Source organism: Pseudophryne corroboree, chromosome 6 (genome assembly GCF_028390025.1).
Source record: "Pseudophryne corroboree isolate aPseCor3 chromosome 6, aPseCor3.hap2, whole genome shotgun sequence".
Lineage (NCBI taxonomy): Eukaryota > Metazoa > Chordata > Amphibia > Anura > Myobatrachidae > Pseudophryne > Pseudophryne corroboree.
In genome coordinates, this window is record NC_086449.1 from 182,919,447 (window position 1) to 182,938,056 (window position 18,610).

The following is an 18,610-nucleotide window of genomic DNA, read 5'->3' on the forward strand; positions in this document are numbered from 1 at the left end:
GGTGAATTAGCGGTGCGCTGGCTGAGGGAGGCTGTCGGCCGGGGGGGGGGGGGGGGGTGAATTAGCGGTGCGCTGGCTGAGGGAGGCTGTCGGCCGGGGGGGGGGGGTGAATTAGCGGTGGCTGAGGGAGGCTGGCGGCCGGGGGGGGGGGGGGGGGGTGAATTAGCGGTGGCTGAGGGAGGCTGGCGGCGGGGGGTGGGTGAATTAGCGGTGCGGGGGCTAAGGGAGGCTGGCGGCCGGGGGGAGGTGAATTAGCGGTGCGGGGGCTAAGGGAGGCTGGCGGCCGGGGGGGGGTGAATTAGCGGTGGCTGAGGGAGGCTGGCGGCCGGGGGGGGGGGGGGTGAATTAGCGGTGGCTGAGGGAGGCTGGCGGCCGGGGGGGGGGGGGGTGAATTAGCGGTGCGCTGGCGGCCGGGGGGGGTGAATTAGCGGTGGCTGAGGGAGGCTGGCGGCGGCGGGGGGGGGGGGGGTGAATTAGCGGTGCGGGGGCTAAGGGAGGCTGGCGGCCGGGGGGGAGGTGAATTAGCGGTGCGGGGGCTAAGGGAGGCTGGCTGGCGGCCGGGGGGGGGGGAAATTAGCGGTGGCTGAGGGAGGCTGGCAGCCGGGGGGGGGGGGTGAATGAGGGAGGCTGGCAGCCGGGGGGGGTGTGAATTAGCGGTGCGGGGGCTAAGGGAGGCTAGCGGCCGGGGGGGGGGGGTGTTAATTAGCGGTGGCTGAGGGAGGCTGGCGGCCGGGGGGGGGGGGGGGTGAATTAGCGGTGGCTGAGGGAGGCTGGCGGCCGGGGGGGGTGAATTAGCGGTGGCTGAGGGAGGCTGGCGGCCGGGGGGGGGGGATGAATTAGCGGTGCGGGGGAGCCGGTGCGCTGGCTGAGGGAGGCTGGCGGCCGGGGGGGGGGGGGAGAGATGGACGGTGCTGTGCGGTGGCTGGTCACTGCGGCTGGGGCGGTGAGGTGGCCGGAGGGGGACTGGTCAGAGAGGGTCCTCTGCAGCCCGAGACAAAAGTAGGCGGACACTAGCAGCCAGTGTCCGCCTACTTATCGTTCAGTTGGGGGGAAAGTTTCCCCTACACCTGAACGATTGGTTGGGAAAATCAAACAGGTTTGATTTTCCCAACTAGTTGGTCAGACCGTTTCTGACCGTTTTTAGCGTGTGGGAGCAAACGGCTGATAATCGTTTGCTCCCACACACTGCCAGATTATCTTTCCAACCAGCCAACTAGTTGGCTGGTTGGAAAGATATCGTCCTGGTGTATGGCTACCATAAGGGTCTTTTTATTAAGCCTTGGAGATAAAGTACCAGCCAATCAGCTCCTAACTACCATGTCACGAGCTGGGTTTGAAAAATGACAGTAGGTGATTGGCTGGTACTTTATCTCCAGCCAAGGCTTAGTAAATAGACCCCTAAGACACGTGATACATAGACACTGATAGTGGCAGCAGCAAGTACTGGAGGTTCCCCGGCACACACTGAGCTGCCTCCTATGTACATGACTATTGTAGAAAACAAATCTTCCTGAAAACCAGTATTTCGAACACCCATTTATAGATTGATATGCATAAAAGTTCATGTACTATATAGCTAAATTATGGATTATGACTTGGCACTATATTGGAATTTAAAAGGGTAGGAGAAAGTGAATCCCCAGTTCCTTCTCTCTCTGGCAAATAGAATAAGGATGCAGCCATTCTATCACAGGAGTGACCCTGATTACATCAGCGAGGTGCCATATTCTTGTATTGACGCTTGCTGAGCGTTTCTTTCGATACTTCATCACTCTGTGATTAGTACAGAGTGTGGATGGGGGCTCAGAGTCCCACAGAAGTGTACGGAAATGTCCTGTCCTTCTCTCGCGAATGGTCGCTTTTTTGACAGGGAATTTGAAGAGAGATAACTGACAGAGTATGCTTTGTTTGGGCTTTTTGTCCTATACAATACAGTGCATTGTCTAAGTATATGATATGGTGGTTCAGTTTTCAATAGACCACAAATGAAAGTCTAGATGAAACTGAACATCCATGTTTTAGTTTCATTTGAAAAATGTAAATGGTCCAGATTAGTTGTCCTTTAGTTCTCCTACTGTACACGTTTGTGTATCAAGCATATACACTTTATGTTGGCTGCACATAGCAGGCAGTGGGGCAGATGTATTAAGCCTGGAGACTGCATAAGGAAGTGATAAACCAGTGATAAATGCAGCAGCCAGTCAGCTCCTAACTGTTAATTTACATATTGTAGCTGATTGGCTGGTGCGTTATCACCTTGCATTTATCACTGGTTTATCACTTCCTTATGCCTTCTCCAGGTTAATACATCTGCCCCAGAGTGAGCTCTGTTGCTCTTCACAGGATTTTGCAGGACGTCTTATTTGAAGACGCTGGCTGCATCTGATTTGCCAAATGCATTTAAGGCACACCCTATTATGCAAATATTGTAAAACTGTTGCGACTGTGATGTAATAACAGGGTTACCGTGTACTGAACACTCGTTTTTAAAGCTTGATGACTGCCCCTCAGTCTGGGAAGAGGGAGTCTTTAAAAATTGTAGGAAAATTGTACATTTATTCCGTTTGCATTTCAATTGACTTTGGTATCTCCCCTTTTTTGCCACTTACTGTAATGTGTATGAGTTGTGTATCTTCTGTACTCGTAATGAAACTAAACCTCCTGTAGTATTACTGCCGTACCTTTGCCTGTAGCTGGGTCTGTAACAGTCACAAGTCCTGTGGTATTACTGGCCATACCTGCACCTGTAATGGGTGTGTAATAGCCTTACCTTCTGTGGTATTACTGCCCATACCTGCACCTGTAACAGGTGTGTAACAGCCATACCTCCTGTGGTATTACTGCCGTAGCTGTACCTGTAGCGGGTGTGTAACAGCCATACCTTCTGTGGTATTACTGCCCATACCTGCACCTGTAACAGGTGTGTAACAGCCATACCTCCTGTGGTATTACTGCTGTACCTGCACCTGTAACAGGTGTGTAGCAGCCATACCTCCTGTGGTATTACTGCCGTAGCTGTACCTGTAGCGGGTGTGTAGCAGCCATACCTCCTGTGGTATTACTGCCGTAGCTGTACCTGTAGCGGGTGTGTAACAGCCATACCTCCTGTGGTATTACTGCCGTACCTGCACCTGTAACGGGTGTGTAACAGCCATACCTCCTGTGGTATTACTGCCGTAGCTGTACCTGTAGCGGGTGTGTAGCAGCCATACCTCCTGTGGTATTACTGCCGTACCTGCATCTGTAACTGGTAGGTATCAAGATGCTACTCAGAATGAGGTTCACATTGTTCTTATATATGCTTTATATTAGGGAAGGCAATCCTGCACCATTTATGTAACCCCAGGATTTGGTACTGGCTTCCTTTGTTTATATATTATGGCACTTCTGTTTAATATGAACGATTTGTGTGAGATAATCACCTGCACACATACCAAGTTTACATTTTTTGTCAAAAGAATGATTTTACCTAAACATGTAATACCGTATTGGCATATTCCATGACCCAGTCCCACTGGGACAGAGCAATAAGAGTTCTTTATGTACTATGCTGTCTCCTAGGCCTCCTTCATTTATACATCATAGTAGGATCACCAGAAGAAACCTATGAGACAGAACCGTTAGGCTTGCCATAATATTATCCCTTTAATCCGGGACATCTATGAATTATACAGGTTCTGTGGCTGGCTGCATTCAAACTGCATTCCCCTGGTATTAATCAGCCACAGAACCTGTGGCACCTCATAGGTGCCCCGGATTAATAGCAAAGGCTCTTTTGACCCCAGTTCTCGCAGAACTCATGGATTACAGTATACTAACAGTACATAATCAAGCCGATAGCTTGACAGCATACATTAGGATAGGCTTGCCATAATATCCCTTTTTCTTGCTTATTAGTGCACAAAACATAATGTAGACAGATTTTGCTATACTGTGCACGAAGTTCAGTGGCAGTAGCATATTGTGTGTCCATTAGATGACTGATGCACAGTTAGGAGCGAAGGGTGTGCCCTAGCTCAATTCTAGATTTCAGTGTAAATACAAAGCTGCCCAGTATATGTGGGCTACATGCAAAAGCAGCCAGCATTTGCCCTACATGCAAAAAAGTAAACTCCTTTACACCCCTTGCAGTGTAACATGGTTTGTCCAAGAGCAAAGTCACTCCTTACTTTGCTCCCAACTAAGGAGAAACTCCTAATACTCTTTGTAGAATATATTCTTTCAGGGTTCACTACGATATGCCGGCGGTCGGGCTCCCGGCGACCAGCATACCGGCGCCGGGAGCCCGACCGCCGGCTTACCGACAGTGTGGCGAGCGCAAATGAGCCCCTTGCGGGCTCGCCACGCTACGGGCACGATGGCGCGCCACACTATTTTATTCTCCCTCCAGGGGGGTCGTGGACCCCCACGAGGGAAAATAAGTGTCGGTATGCCGGCTGTCGGGATCCCGGCACCGGTATACTGTGCGCCGGGATCCCGTCAGTCGGCATACAGAAGACCACCCATTCTTTCATATAGGTACCCATCTGCCATGAAGGATATCTGATGAAAGAATAAAATGCATGTGTTGAATTAGATCATTTTTAACTGAATGGTCAGTGTCATGATAGTTATGTAACCCAGTAATGTGTATTTGTGTTTTGTTTTTTGTGTAGTATCTGTTGTATGTCAGGTAATACTATGTCTGTTTCTCCTAGCGGTGGTGTCATGATATATTTTGATCGAATAGAAGTGGTGAATTTCCTTATATCTAGTGCAGGTAAGTCATTTTACAATAGCTACTCCTCTTCCCCCAGGTTCTTACCAGTCATCAGAGGGACAGAATGGAGCGTAATGGTTCGTATTGTAAAGATTCCCGGGTAAGGGGAGTCATTCAGATGTGGTTGGAGGTGCTATCACTGCTATTTACATAGAACAGCAGCGATAGCACTAATATGGTAATGCAGCAGGAGGCGGCACGCATTACTGATCCGAACTGCAGTATACTGCAAGGATGCAATGCCGGCGACCCACCTCTGTTTGGAGAAACGAAGGCCGTCGCCGCCCTCTCCCCGCCCCCATATGGCATCAGAGTGTCAATCACGGACAGTCTGATGCCGTCCTGCGTCCGTTACTTCTGAACCCATTCACACATACACAGAACGGGTCCTGCACAAGCTCAAAGTACCGATAACTGGTACTTTGCTACGGATGCTGCAACTCCAACCACATCTGAATGACCCCCATTGTGTGCTGTAAGGCCTAAATATTGAATAAGTGATCATAAAAAATCTTTATATGATATTTTTAGACTAGTGGTACTCAAATGCACCCCAACAGTCCAGGTTTTAGGGATATCCCTGCTTGTGCACAGATGATATAATCAATCAAACAGACTGAAGTGTCTATTTAGTCACCTGTGCCTAAGCATGGATAGCCTTAAAACCTGGACTATTGGGTGCCTTGTGGACCACGTTTGGGAACCACTGGAGTCGACCATTTTGGAGTTTAATAGAATGGCTTCTCTATTGGCCGGCATTGGTAGCAGTGGTTGCGCTTATCTGACAATATTGGGATCCATCAATAACTCAGTGTTACCTAGCAGTGAGTAGGAAAGTAGAATCTGGTAGCTTTGAGTGGGACTGCAGCTGATTGGCACGTGACTGACACATGGGCACAAAAGTTGCTGACCAACCATAAAGCTTCAGTTCCTGTGTACATACAGTACTTGGTCAAACCTTTGTTCATGCGACCTTTCATTTTTCTTTGTTATTTAAATTGTATTTACTATAATAAAATGTGATTTACTTTCTGTTTTGCCCCCTAGTGTATGATATAGTGAAGAACTACACTGCAGATTATGATAAAGCTTTAATCTTCAACAAGATCCACCATGAGCTGAACCAGTTCTGCAGTGTCCACACCCTACAGGAGGTGTACATAGAACTCTTTGGTGAGTCCCTGTTCCGTTATCTATACTTCTTTCCTTAGTGCTGCACGGTGCAAACCAAGTCATTAGTATTGTATATGTAACAACCTAAATTTAGTGTGGTCGGAACAAATGTATCTGCACACAGCCAACATCCCATGTGTGGCATAGGTCTGCTTGTTTGCAGAAAGCTTTATGCTTTTGGCCTTTATTAGCTAGATGGCCACTTGCATCAGTGCTTGTATTTATATCCCTAACTGCACATCTGCATCCTGAGCCCATCATTTACAGAGGTACAGTACATGCCAAATCATGGCGATATTCATTATATTCATGGATTTTCTTCCTAAGAAAAAAGTAATTCCACGTTTCCCTGTTTATTAATCAACATATTGTGACAAATAATAGAACACGTTAATATGATCATCATTCATTTATAAAACACTGACATATCACATAGCCCTGTACATTGAGGAGATCGTAACACAAACCATTTATATACGATTGCATAAACCTGAAGGTAAAGATGACAGTGTCCAAATGACCTGTAAGTGCAGCATGCAGCCGCATACATCGCAAGTCGCCGGTACCGTAAGTGTGGTATACATTGTGGGTAATCGGATTGACCCCGATGTTTCTCTTGTGGTCATATAAAGCAGATGCCTTCTCTTCCCTCATTTATGTTGCATTCGCTCTTCTGCTGTTGCTCTGATGTATACAGCTCATGTATATAGCTCTCTTCCCTCCTGGTTATGTCTCTCTTGTTCTCTTTCCCAATTAATTTTATTGCTCTTGGCTGCAGCACTATATAACAACTATGGCATAGATGGTCCCAAGAACTGGGTAACTGAAAGACATTGGGCGGTATTCAATTATTTTCATCCACTTCCACACCCGTTCTGTTTCTGCTGACGGGCATGTACAAATGGTGTAATGGTTAGCATTACTGCCTCACAGCACTGAGGTCATGGGTTCGATTCCCACCATGGCCCTAACTGTGCAGAGTTTGTATATTCTCCCTGTGCTTGAGTGGGTTTCCTCTGGGTACTCCGGTTTCCTCACACAATCCAAAATTATACAGGTAGGTTGATTGGCTCCCAGCAAAAATTAACCCTAGCGTGAATGTGTCTGTGTGTACATATGGTAGGGAATATAGATTGTAAGCTTCACTGGGGCAGGGACTGATGTGAATGGGCAAATATTCTCTGTAAAGCGCTGCGGAATATGCGTGCACTATATAAATAACTGGTAGTAGTAGTAATCATTTCTCTTACGTCCTAGAGGATACTGGGGTCCACATTAGTACCATGGGGTCTAGACGGGTCCACTAGGAGCCTTGGGCCCTTTAAGAAATTAATAGTGTGGGCTGACTCCTCCCTCTATGCCCCTCCTACCAGACTCCGTTTAGAAAATGTGCCCGGAGGAGCCGGTCACGCTTAGGGAAGCTCCTGAAGAGTTTTCTGCATTTATTTTCTGTTTGTTGTTTTCAGGCACTGCTGGGTGGCACCAGCCTGCCTGCTTCGTTGGACTTAGGGGCCCAACTTCCTAAAGAGTTAATGGTCCCGTTTCTCCGTTGACAGGACACTGAGCTCCTGAGGGAGTCATTCGCAAGCCCCACCATGGCGAGCGTACCCTCCCACAGCGCTCCGCCACCCCTAACAGAGCCAGAAGAAAGAAAAGTGGTGAGTAGAACGCCGGCGTCCCAGTTAGCGGGTCACCGTCTGTAATGGCAGCACAAGGGTAGGAGCGCAGCGCTGACAAGGATGCGGCTCCAGACTTCTTCAGTAACATGCTTAGGTATGTATCCGCGGTGAGGGGCGACCTGAAGTCACAAACATTACCCACACTGGCACTATCACTTACAGGAGTTTTAACCCAATGTTAAGCACATGAAATACCTCAAGCCAGTATAAAAAATCGGGAAGACCGCGCGCCATTAAAGGGGCGGGGCTTCACTATGAGCGGATCCAGGGGCTTCACTATGAGCGGATCCAGCAGCTCACCAGCGCCATTTTCCCTCTGCAGATCTCACTGAACAGTCTCACAGGGACGCATCGCTCCTCCTTCAAGACTCCAGTTTACCTCAGCGGTACCAGGGGGTTATAGCAAACAGGGAGGGAGCAATAATGGTATACTAAGCCCCTATTAAGGGTACTTAGTTTGCGACCCGGCTAAGTCTTTTATTGGCCATAGGGGCACGTTGTGGCTGGCTCCGTCATACTCTGTGTCTCTCTAGAGGGCTCTGGGTGGGTTAGCTGTGTTATACCCTCTTCTCTACTGTGTGGCTGTGTTTTTACTTGTTGCCATGTCAAAAGAGTGTGTGTCCTGCACTGCAGAGTGCTTCTCGTCCCCAAGGGGATCTATACAGTGTACACAAGATAGTACACCTGCTCAGGCTAGTGGGTCGGAACCAGTGTGGTTAGATTCACTGAAAGGGATGATCTCAAACATTTCTCATAAATTGTCCCAAACTGAGAAAGAGACGCAATACTTAAGACAGTCTCTGAATGATCTGATGATTAGAGATTCAGTGCCCATACCAGCATCTCAGACCTCTGCCATTTGTCCACAAAAACGTATGCTGGCACAAATCCTGCATACTGACACCGATGATGATGACACTGATGCAGATGACGGTGATGTGGATTTAGGTGGGGGGGGATGCAGCGCTATCACAGGGAATACAGGTCCTAATAGAGGCTATTAGGGAGGTCCTGCACATTCCTGATACAGTGATAGAGGACACTGAGGAATCTCATTTTAATATAAAAAAGAAATCCTCTGCTACCTTCCCTGCATCTAAAGAGTTAAATTCTCTATTTGAAGAAGCTTGGCTCACTTCTGACAAGAAATTTCAGATCCCTAAACGGTTAATAGCATCTTTCCCTTTTCTGCAGGATGATAGGAAAAAGTGGGAAGTCCCGACAATTGTTGGTGCCTCAATTTCTAGGTGTCCCGTAAGATACGGTGTCCCGTAAGATAATCTTACAGGTTCCAGGTGCAGCCTCCTTAAAGGACACGGCTGACCGCAAGATTGAGACCACTCTCAAATCTCTATTCACAGCTGTGGGGGTGGCCCAGAGACCCACTATAGCTTGCGCTTGGATCTCTAGGACCATTTCCAAATGGTCAGGTACTCTTATTGAGGACTTAGATTCCTTACATAGGGGGGAGATAGTTTTACTCCTACAACATGTACAGAACTCAGCTAATTTTATGGTCGAAGCCCTAAAAGAAATTGGCTTACTCCATGCACGCTCCACGGCCATGGCAGTGTCGGCGCGTCAGGGCTTATGTCAGTGGAATGCGGATGCTGTTTCCAGGAAGGGAGTGGAAAGCCTACCATTCGAAGGTGACGCCCTGTTTGGAGATGAACTGGATGCGTGGATTATCCAAGGCTACGGCGGGTAAGTCTACGTACCTCCCGTCTGCAGTGCCCTCAGCTAGGAAAACCTACTCTGCTACAACTCTGCAGTCCTTTCGGACAGCAAAGTTCAAAGGTAAATCCAAGGGTTCTTGTGCTTCCTTCAAAGGTAATAGAGGTACTGTAAACCCAGAAAACCTGCTCCTGCAGGTTCACAGGAACAGACCTCCGGCTCTGCTTCCTCAAAGCCTTCGTCATGACGGTGGGCCGCACTGCCTGGAAGACAGGCAGGTGGGTGCCCGCTTGAGATATTTTAGTGACATATGGGCAACATCAGGCCTAGATCCCTGGATCAAAGATCTTATCACCCAGGGCTACAGACTGGAGTTTCAGGAACTCCCACCTCACAGATTCTTCAAATCAGGCTTACCAGCTTCTCCAGAATCAAGTCTAACTCTACAGGCAGCCATACAAAAACTAGTACAGACTCAGGTCATTGTTCCAGTTCCAAATATATCAAATATAGAAAAAACAATAGGGTGCGCTATCAATAGCGGCTGGTAAGGGGATGGTAAGTCCCCAAAAGGTAATAGCAAAAAAGAAAGGAGTTTTACCAGCGCTGGCTGATCATGTAAATAATGAAAACAATCTAATAACCAAAAGGCTTAAATAAAATATCACATTTATTATACAGATGTCAATAAATAAAAAATAATAATAAATTTAAATATAAAAAATAATAATAAATAATGAAATCCAAGATAAAATTGTGAATCAGTTTAGTTTCCACTAAAAATGCCACGAAATGCCTGAATTATTTAAAAAGTCCACGTTAGGCTATTGAGTGTCACTCAGAGGGACTTTGTTTACTGGAAGTGTCCATCACTAGTCGGTTGTTTTGCATGGACCGACAAATAGCAAATGTGAGGTAGTTACCAGTTATCCTTGGAGCAGAGTAGATCCACCTGTATTGACTGGATTAGTTGTCCTCTTAGGCATGGAGGAATATGTCCAGAATGGTGGATGTTGCTGGATGATTGTCCCAGTGAGGAAGCTGGACCACTTAAAACCAGCGAAACGCGTTGAGCGCCTAATCCATCCTGATATTTATCAGCACCACTGGCTCTCTTGTCACTCGGAATATACACACTGGGACAATCATCCAGCAACACCCACCATTCTGGACATATTCCTCCATGCCTAAGAGGACAACTAATCCAGTCAATACAGGTGGATCTACTCTGCTCCAAGGATAACTGGTAACTACCTCACATTTGCTATTTGTCGGTCCATGCAAAACAACCGACTAGTGATGGACACTTCCAGTAAACAAAGTCCCTCTGAGTGACACTCAATAGCCTAACGTGGACTTTTTAAATAATTCAGGCATTTCGTGGCATTTTTAGTGGAAACTAAACTGATTCACAATTTTATCTTGGATTTCATTATTTATTATTATTTTTTATATTTAAATTTATTATTATTTTTTATTTATTGACATCTGTATAATAAATGTGATATTTTATTTAAGCCTTTTGGTTATTAGATTGTTTTCATTATTTACATGATCAGCCAGCGCTGGTAAAACTCCTTTCTTTCCAGTTCCACCTCACCTACAGAACAAAGGTTACTATTCCAACCTGTTTGTGGTTCCGAAACCGATCGGTTCGGTAAGGCCCATTTTAAACCTAAAATCCCTGAACCCGTACTTAAGGGTATTCAAATTCAAGATGGAGTCTCTGAGAGCGGTGATCTCAGGTCTGGAGGAGGGGGAATTCTTAGTGTCTCTGGATATCAAGGATGCATATCTTCACATCCCAATCTGGCTGCCTCACCAGGCTTATATAAGGTTTGCATTACAGGACTGTCACTACCAGTTCAGGGGCCTGCCATTTGGCCTCTCAACGGCACCACCGGTATTTACCAAGGTCATGGCAGAGATTATGTGACTCCTACGCATACAGGGAGTGAACATAATTCCGTACCTGGACGACCTGCTTATAAAAGCATCATCCAGGGAGAAGCTGCTGGACAGTATTGCAATTTCGACTCAACTGCTCCAGGATTATGGGTGGATTCTGAACCTACCAAAATCTCACCTGGTACCGTTGAGGAAACTTCCGTTTCTGGGCATGATACTGGACACGGAAGCAATGAGAGTTTTCCTTCCATTGGAAAAGGCATTGGTAATTCAGTATATGAATTACAACCTCCCTGGATATCGGTTCACCTGTGCATTCGTATTCTGGGGAAGATGGTAGCGGCTTACGAGGCGCTGCAGTACGGAAGGTTTCACGCAAGGCCCTTCCAACTGGATCTGTTGGACACATGGTCCGGATCGCATCTACACATGCACCAGAGAATACGTCTGAGCCAGGATTTCTCTGCTGTGGTGGCTTCACACTCCTCACCTCACAGAAGGCTGAAGGTTCGGGATTCAAAATTTGATTCTTCTAATCACAGACGCAAGCCTCCGAGGTTGGGGAGCAGTCACCAGGGGCAACACTTCCAAGGAAGATGGACAAGTCAGGAAGCTACTCTTCCAATCAAAATTCTGGAACTAAGGGCCGTATACAACGCCCTTCTGCAGCCTTCACATCTTCTTCAAGATCAAGCCATTCAGGTTCAGTCGGACAATGTGACAGCAGTGACGTACATAAACCGACAAGGCGGAACGAAGAGCAGAGCAGCGATGTCAGAGGTAACAAGGATTCTCCTCTGGATGGAAAGACACGCGATAGCGTTGTCCGCAATCTTCATTCCGGGAGTGATAACTGGGAAGCAGACTTCCTCAGCAGACACGATCTCCATCCAGCCCTTGACCCGGAGGTGTTCGGGTGCTTGACAAGTTGGTGGGGACTTCCACAGATCGACATGATGGCCTCTCGTCTCAACACGAAACTCCAGCGGTATTGTTCCAGGTCGAGAGACCCACAGGCGGTGGCGGTAGACGCTCTGGTGACTCCGTAGGTCTATCAGAGTGTGTACGTGTTTCCACCACTTTCATTGATCCCAAGGATTCTCAAAAGAATAAAAAGGGAAAAGGTTCAAGCAATTCTCATTGCTCTGGATTGGCCAAGAAGGCCTTGGTACGTGGACCTACTGGAGATGCTCCTGGAGGATCCGTGGCCTCTACCTCTTCGGGAGGACCTTCTGCAACAAGGGCCGTTCGTCTATCAAGACTTAACGCGGCTACGTTTGACGGCATGAAAGTTGAGCGTCAAATTCTAGCCCAGAAAGGCATTCTGGATAAGGTTATTCCTACCTTGATCCAGGCCCGGAAGGGGGTAACGTCTAAACCAGGCATGTCCAAACTCCGGCCCTCCAGCTGTTGTGAAACTACATATCCCAGCATGCCCTGACACAGTTTTGCTGTCAGAGAATGCTAAAGTTGTGTCAAGGCATGCTGGGATGTGTAGTTTCACAACAGCTGGAGGGCCACAGTTTGGACATGCCTGGTCTAAACATTACCACCGGATTTGGAGAAAATATATTTCTTGGTGTGAACTCAGGAAATTCCCTGCGGAGGAATTTCGCCTGGGACGTTTTCTGCTCTTTCTGCAGTCAGGTGTGGATGCGGGCCTATGCCTGGGCTCCTTAAAAGTCCAGATTGCGGCCTTGTCCATTTTCTTCCAGAAACAATTGGCTTCTCTCCTTGAGGTTCAGACGTTCTTAAAAGGGGTTCTGCACATTCAACCGCCCTTTGTGCCTCCCACGTGGTATTGCAGTTCCTGCAATCTGAATGGTTTGAGCCCATACAGGACATCGACGTCAAGTTTCTTACGTGGAAGACCGTCACACTGTTGGCCTTGGCTTCTGCAAGACGTGTGTCGGAATTGGGGGTGTTGTCTCACAAGATCCCCTATATGGTTTTTCATGAGGATCGAGCTGAACTCAGGACTTGTCAGCAATTTCTTCCTAAGGTGGTGTCTGCGTTTCATATCAACCAACCTATTGTGGTTCCGGTGGTTACCAACACCTGCTACTCCAAAGTCCTTGGATGTTGTGGGGGCTTTAAAGATCTATGTGAAGCAGACAACTCATCACAGAAAATCTGACTCGCTGTTTGTTCTCTATGATCCCAAGAAAATTGGGTGTCCTGCTTCAAAGCAGACAATTGCACGCTGGATCAGGCTTACGATCCAGCATGCTTACTCTACGGCAGGTTTGCCGGTTCTTAACTCTGTTCATGCCCACTCTACTCAGTCAGTGGGTTCTTCCTGGGCGGCTGCCCGGGGTGTCTCGGCTTTACAGCTCTGCCGAGCAGCTACTTGGTCAGGTTCGAACATGTTTGCGAAGTTCTACAAGTTCGATACTTTGGCCTCTGAGGACCTTCAGTTTGGTTAATCCGTTCTGCAGGATCCTCAGCACTCTCCCACCCGGTTTGGGAGCTTTGGTACATCCCCATGGTACTAATGTGGACCCCAGTATCCTCTAGGACATAAGAGAAAATAGGATTTTAATTACCTACCGGTAAATCCTTTTCTCATAGTCAGTACAGGATACAGGGCGCCCGCCCAGTGCTTCGTGTTTCCTGCACTGTTACTTACGTTAAGTATTGTTATTGGTTCACCCGTTGCTGTTCCTGTTCAAGTTTGGTTAGCATGGCTTTCCTCTTATTTGGTGTGTGCTGGTTTAAATCTCACCACTGTTCTGTTACATCCTTCTCTCAGGGTATGTCCGTCTCCTCGGGCACAGTTTCTAGACTGTCTGGTAGGAGGGGCATAGAGGGAGGAGCCCACACTATTAATTTCTTAAAGTGCCCAAGGCTCCTAGTGGACCCGTCTATATCCCATGGTACTAATGTGGACCCCAGTATAATCTACGGACTACAAGAAAAGGATTTAGCGGTAGGTAATTAAAATCCTATTTTCGGCTTGCTACCCCCGGAGTAGTGAGGGCGCCCAACCCTTTACGCAGCGAAAACCTAATTACTATGGGCGCGATATGTGTGATAACGGGGATCACTTTAGAAAGGAGATTGGGCATGATATATCCTTCGAATACCGCCCATTGATTTGTGACACCTGTCCACCACATCTCTAAAGCACCACGGTCATTGGCATAGTAACAAGTTGGAGTAGCAGTACATACAAACTCTCTGCCACTGACATATAGGTGCTGTCTCAAACTATCACTATATAATACTTAGCAAAGCAACTCTGCTCCTGTCTTCACCTCGTCAGCCCTCTCCTACTGGTCTACAGCAGTGGTTCTCAACATTTAAGTTCTCACAACAGGTCATGTTTTCAGGATTTCTGTCTGTGGAAGCAGATGAAAAATTACTGACCCAGCAACAGAGAGTAACTCAAGCTGGGACAGGTGACCTGTAGGCAGGAAAGGATGCAGAGCTGCTGGCATACAATGGTGTTTTATGGTCCAAATACTTTAGTAATAAGTTATCTTATTACTCACTACATTTCTGACTTTCTGCTGTCCTCTCCACAGACCAGATAGATGAGAACCTCAAGCTGGCTCTTCAGCAAGACCTCAACTCAATGGCTCCTGGATTAATCATTCAGGTATGGGTACTGGTCTGTCTTCAGATGTCTTCTCACATTAAGTGGTTCCTGCTCCCCAGTGTAGCACTCAGGTGGGGTTCCCTCTGTAGGAAAGCTGTAAGTGCTGCACATTACACATCAGATTAGTGGCTCCAGCACAGAAACAAGCTGGGCATCACTATGAGGGATACCAGAAGCTGTCACTTAAGGAGTTCCCAGGGAACTGCTGCGGCTGTGGTATGAAATATTGACGTAATATTGTCATAATATCGACATTCATCATTTTGACAGTGATGAAATGTCAAAATATTGTCCCTGGTGGCCCAGACGTGACTTACCTGGTCCCGATGGCTGCAGCAGTGCCTTCTGGGTCCCGGTGGTCTCGTGACTGTCAATTCCGGGTCAGACCATTGATCCTCCAGCATCCTGGTGTTTCTCCGCCTTCCCTGACCCTAATGTTGACAGTATGGCAATGTCTACATTTCACCTGTTGACATTCTGAGAATGAGGACATGTTGCCTGTCAACAGTTTAACAATATTGACACCATAACTGTCGCCATTGGGATTGTCAATCTTTTAACTACATCCCCCTGCTCATATTGAATGTTTTATTTAGTTACGGTTCAGTTAATAGATAAGTTTATTTGATGATCATTAGTGATTCTAGTGGCAACAAGTAACCTAGATTAGTAGTTTAATTAATGTATATTACAGTGGAACAGTAATATTTATGGATACAATTATGGCAACATAATGTATGAATTACTTACCTTGTGCACTATGGGACTGTTGCAGACTTGCTCACATGTCGACGCTAATTGTTCCAGCATTGCGTGCACAGAAATGGCTGCATATATTCTCTAAATGCTGAACTATACGCATCACTGTGGTGCACCTGCCCACTATCTGTACACAAAGTATAAGAGCCCTCATCCGTGCTACATGCCGGTATTCACCTAATGTGACATGAAGTATAGTACCTTCCACACGGGACAAGTCTTCAGATGCTTATTCATTTCTGAATTGATTTCAATGATCTCTTCCTGTGTCCAGAAGTAGTTATAAGAATAAGATACTATACCAGAGAAAAGATACCGGTATAGCCTACCCTGGAGTACATGAGAAACTGGTCATCCTAATCTGCACCAGGGTGCACCTGCACCAGCTCTATACTGGAAAAAAATTAATTTACGCTTCCATAGAGCTCTGCATAGCGGCAGCTCCATCACCTCCACTTCACTGCACTTTGCCTACCTCAGACATTCCCAACCTCGGTCCTCAGGGCACACTAACAGTGCAGGTTCTAGTTGTATCCAGGCTTCAGCACAGATGATTAAATCAAAATAACTACAGTATGTGAGAGCGCCCTGTAACTGCCCAGTTATACCCAACCCTACTGCCCAGTTATACCCTACCAGCTGCAGGTAGAAATGCGACCAAAATATATCCAACACTGCATCGCCCGTACTTGTGTGTGCTGTTTATCATATCATCCAAATTAATTAGTATAATTATGAACTTTATCTCCTGGTGCTAAAATGCTCCATGATGCTGTTTTATTATAGAATTCATTGTTAATTTACTTTTTTTGTTTCTTTCATGCTCTCCAGGCTGTCAGAGTTACAAAGCCAAATATCCCAGAAACAATCCGCAGAAACTATGAGCTGATGTAAGATCCGACCGCAGTGCTCACATTGATTAATTGTGAAGTCACTTTGGTGCATGTAATGCGCATAGTGATAATCATCCTAGTTTTTAGAAAAAAAATATATATACATAGTGTTATAGCAAGAAGTTCAGTATGCTACAGGAATAGGCATATGGGCAACTATTAAAGGAGCAGTTCCCATAGACCCCCACCCCCCCTCATTTCACCTACTAGTAATGGAATCTGGGTTGGAGAACACTTCTAGAGCCAAGTGAAATGTAAAGAGATAAAACATCTATTACCCTGAAGCATTCATATTTGTACATTAGTTTTATTACTGAAATGGAATGGTGCAGAACAATTTTCACCACTAGGGGGCACAACGAGATTGCGAAAAAGCGAAATTATATTGTAATGGGTATCCGTTCAGATGGTCGACCATGTTATGGTCGACAGTCATTAGGTCGACCACTGTTGGTCGACATTGACATGGTCGACACATGAAAGGTCGACACATGAAAGGTCGACACATGAAAAGATCAACATGAGTTTTTCACTTTTTTTTTTTTCTTTTGTGGAACTTTTCCATACTTTATGATCCACGTGGACTACGATTGGGAACGGTAATCTGTGCCGAGCGCAGCGGTAGCGGAACGAGGCACCTTGCCCGAAGTGCGAGCCATGCGAGGGGACGCGGTGCACTAATTGGCGTTCCCCGTCACTTTCCGCAAAAAACGACACCAAAAAAAGTTTTAAAAACTCATGTTGACCTTTTCATGTGTCGACATTTCACGTGTCGACAATGTGTCCATGTCGACCATGTCAATGTCGACCAATAGTGGTCGACCTAATGACTGTCGACCATAACATGGTCGACTATTCATACCGGAATCATTGTAATGCACCATGGTTTGTCTTGAGACCGACATGTGGCCCTCTCCCATGGCTTACACTGCCTGATGGATGGAAGGGACAGACCATAGCACATTACACAGGGTTACGGCAGTCTAGGGGCAGGCGCCGGGGTATAACAGGCCTAAAACATACTCATATAATATTACAGAAAGAGGGTAGCGTGTTCAGAGAAAACTTCCTGCAGCTGTAGGAGCAGATATGTGCTGTGTACTTAGAAAGAGGGAGGGAGTATATGTTAATGTGAGAGGCATTTTCACCTATTAATTATATGTATACACACAGTTCATTATAAGAGATCCCCCCATATTAATACTTACTTACAGCATCCACATGGTCTGAATACAGTCTGGGTTCTGGCTTCATGCAAATATAGCTACTGTTTTACAGGATCACAGATTCATTTGTTCACAGACTTCCTAGCTTCAGTATATGGTCATCTGTGCATGCCGGTAATTATAATTCAGGGGGTAATTCAGATCTGATCGCTGCTGTGCGTTGTCGCACAGCGGGTGATCAGATCCTAACTGCGCATGCATGTGCACCGCAATGCGCACGCGTGTTGAACAGCAGCAACAGGCCGCCCAGCGACGGGATGGTGCGAAAAAGCCAATTGCACGGGCGCTTGCAAGGTGATTAACAGGAAGCGGCCGTATGTGGGTGGCAACTGAGCGTTTACAGTGAGTGTCTGGAAAAACGCAGGCATGTCCAAGCGTTTTCAGGGAGGGTGTCTGACGTCCGCTCCAGCCCCGATCAGCAGGATTCAATCGCACTGGAAGAGTAAATCCTGGGCTGCGCAGAGACTACACAAACTGATTTTTAGCAGCCCTGCTACACATGGGATCGCACACTAGCACGGTAAAAATACACTCCCCCTGTAGGCGGCGACTATCTGAACGCAGGACAGCTAAAAATGCTGCCCAGCGATCCGATCTGAATAATCTCTTAAATCAGGAGAGCTGTCTTTTTATACTATAGAAAAATAAATTGTCTAGATCCTAACCCAGGGTGTTAGAGACTGAAGTAGGATATTTATATTTCTTCTACAATAAAGTATTTGAGGAATTTTATGTAAGGTTGGAGGTTGATTCATTTTATGTTATTTGTAGGGATAGAAGAGTGTAAACACAGGACTTCTCCGCTGATGGTCTGTGTGCCTTGTAACTACAGGGGTGTGGTATGCAAGGTCGACAGTGTTTGGGTCGACCACTATTGGTTGACAGTAAGTAGGTCAACAGGTACTCTATGTCGACATGACAATGTTAACAAGAGTTTT

At 46.7% G+C, this 18,610-nt stretch overlaps 1 protein-coding gene across 2 annotated transcripts in view; it reads left to right on the forward strand.

Annotated features, from left to right (window-relative positions):
* ERLIN2 (ER lipid raft associated 2) overlaps nt 1-18,610 on the forward strand; it is a 71,024-nt gene that overhangs the window by 23,783 nt on the left and 28,631 nt on the right. For both annotated transcript variants that reach the window (XM_063925451.1, XM_063925452.1), the window contains exons 5-8: nt 4,698-4,759; nt 5,807-5,932; nt 14,721-14,794; nt 16,385-16,443. In XM_063925451.1, coding sequence (XP_063781521.1) covers nt 4,698-4,759; nt 5,807-5,932; nt 14,721-14,794; nt 16,385-16,443 — 321 coding nt within the window. The remainder of the gene's footprint in view (nt 1-4,697; nt 4,760-5,806; nt 5,933-14,720; nt 14,795-16,384; nt 16,444-18,610) is intronic.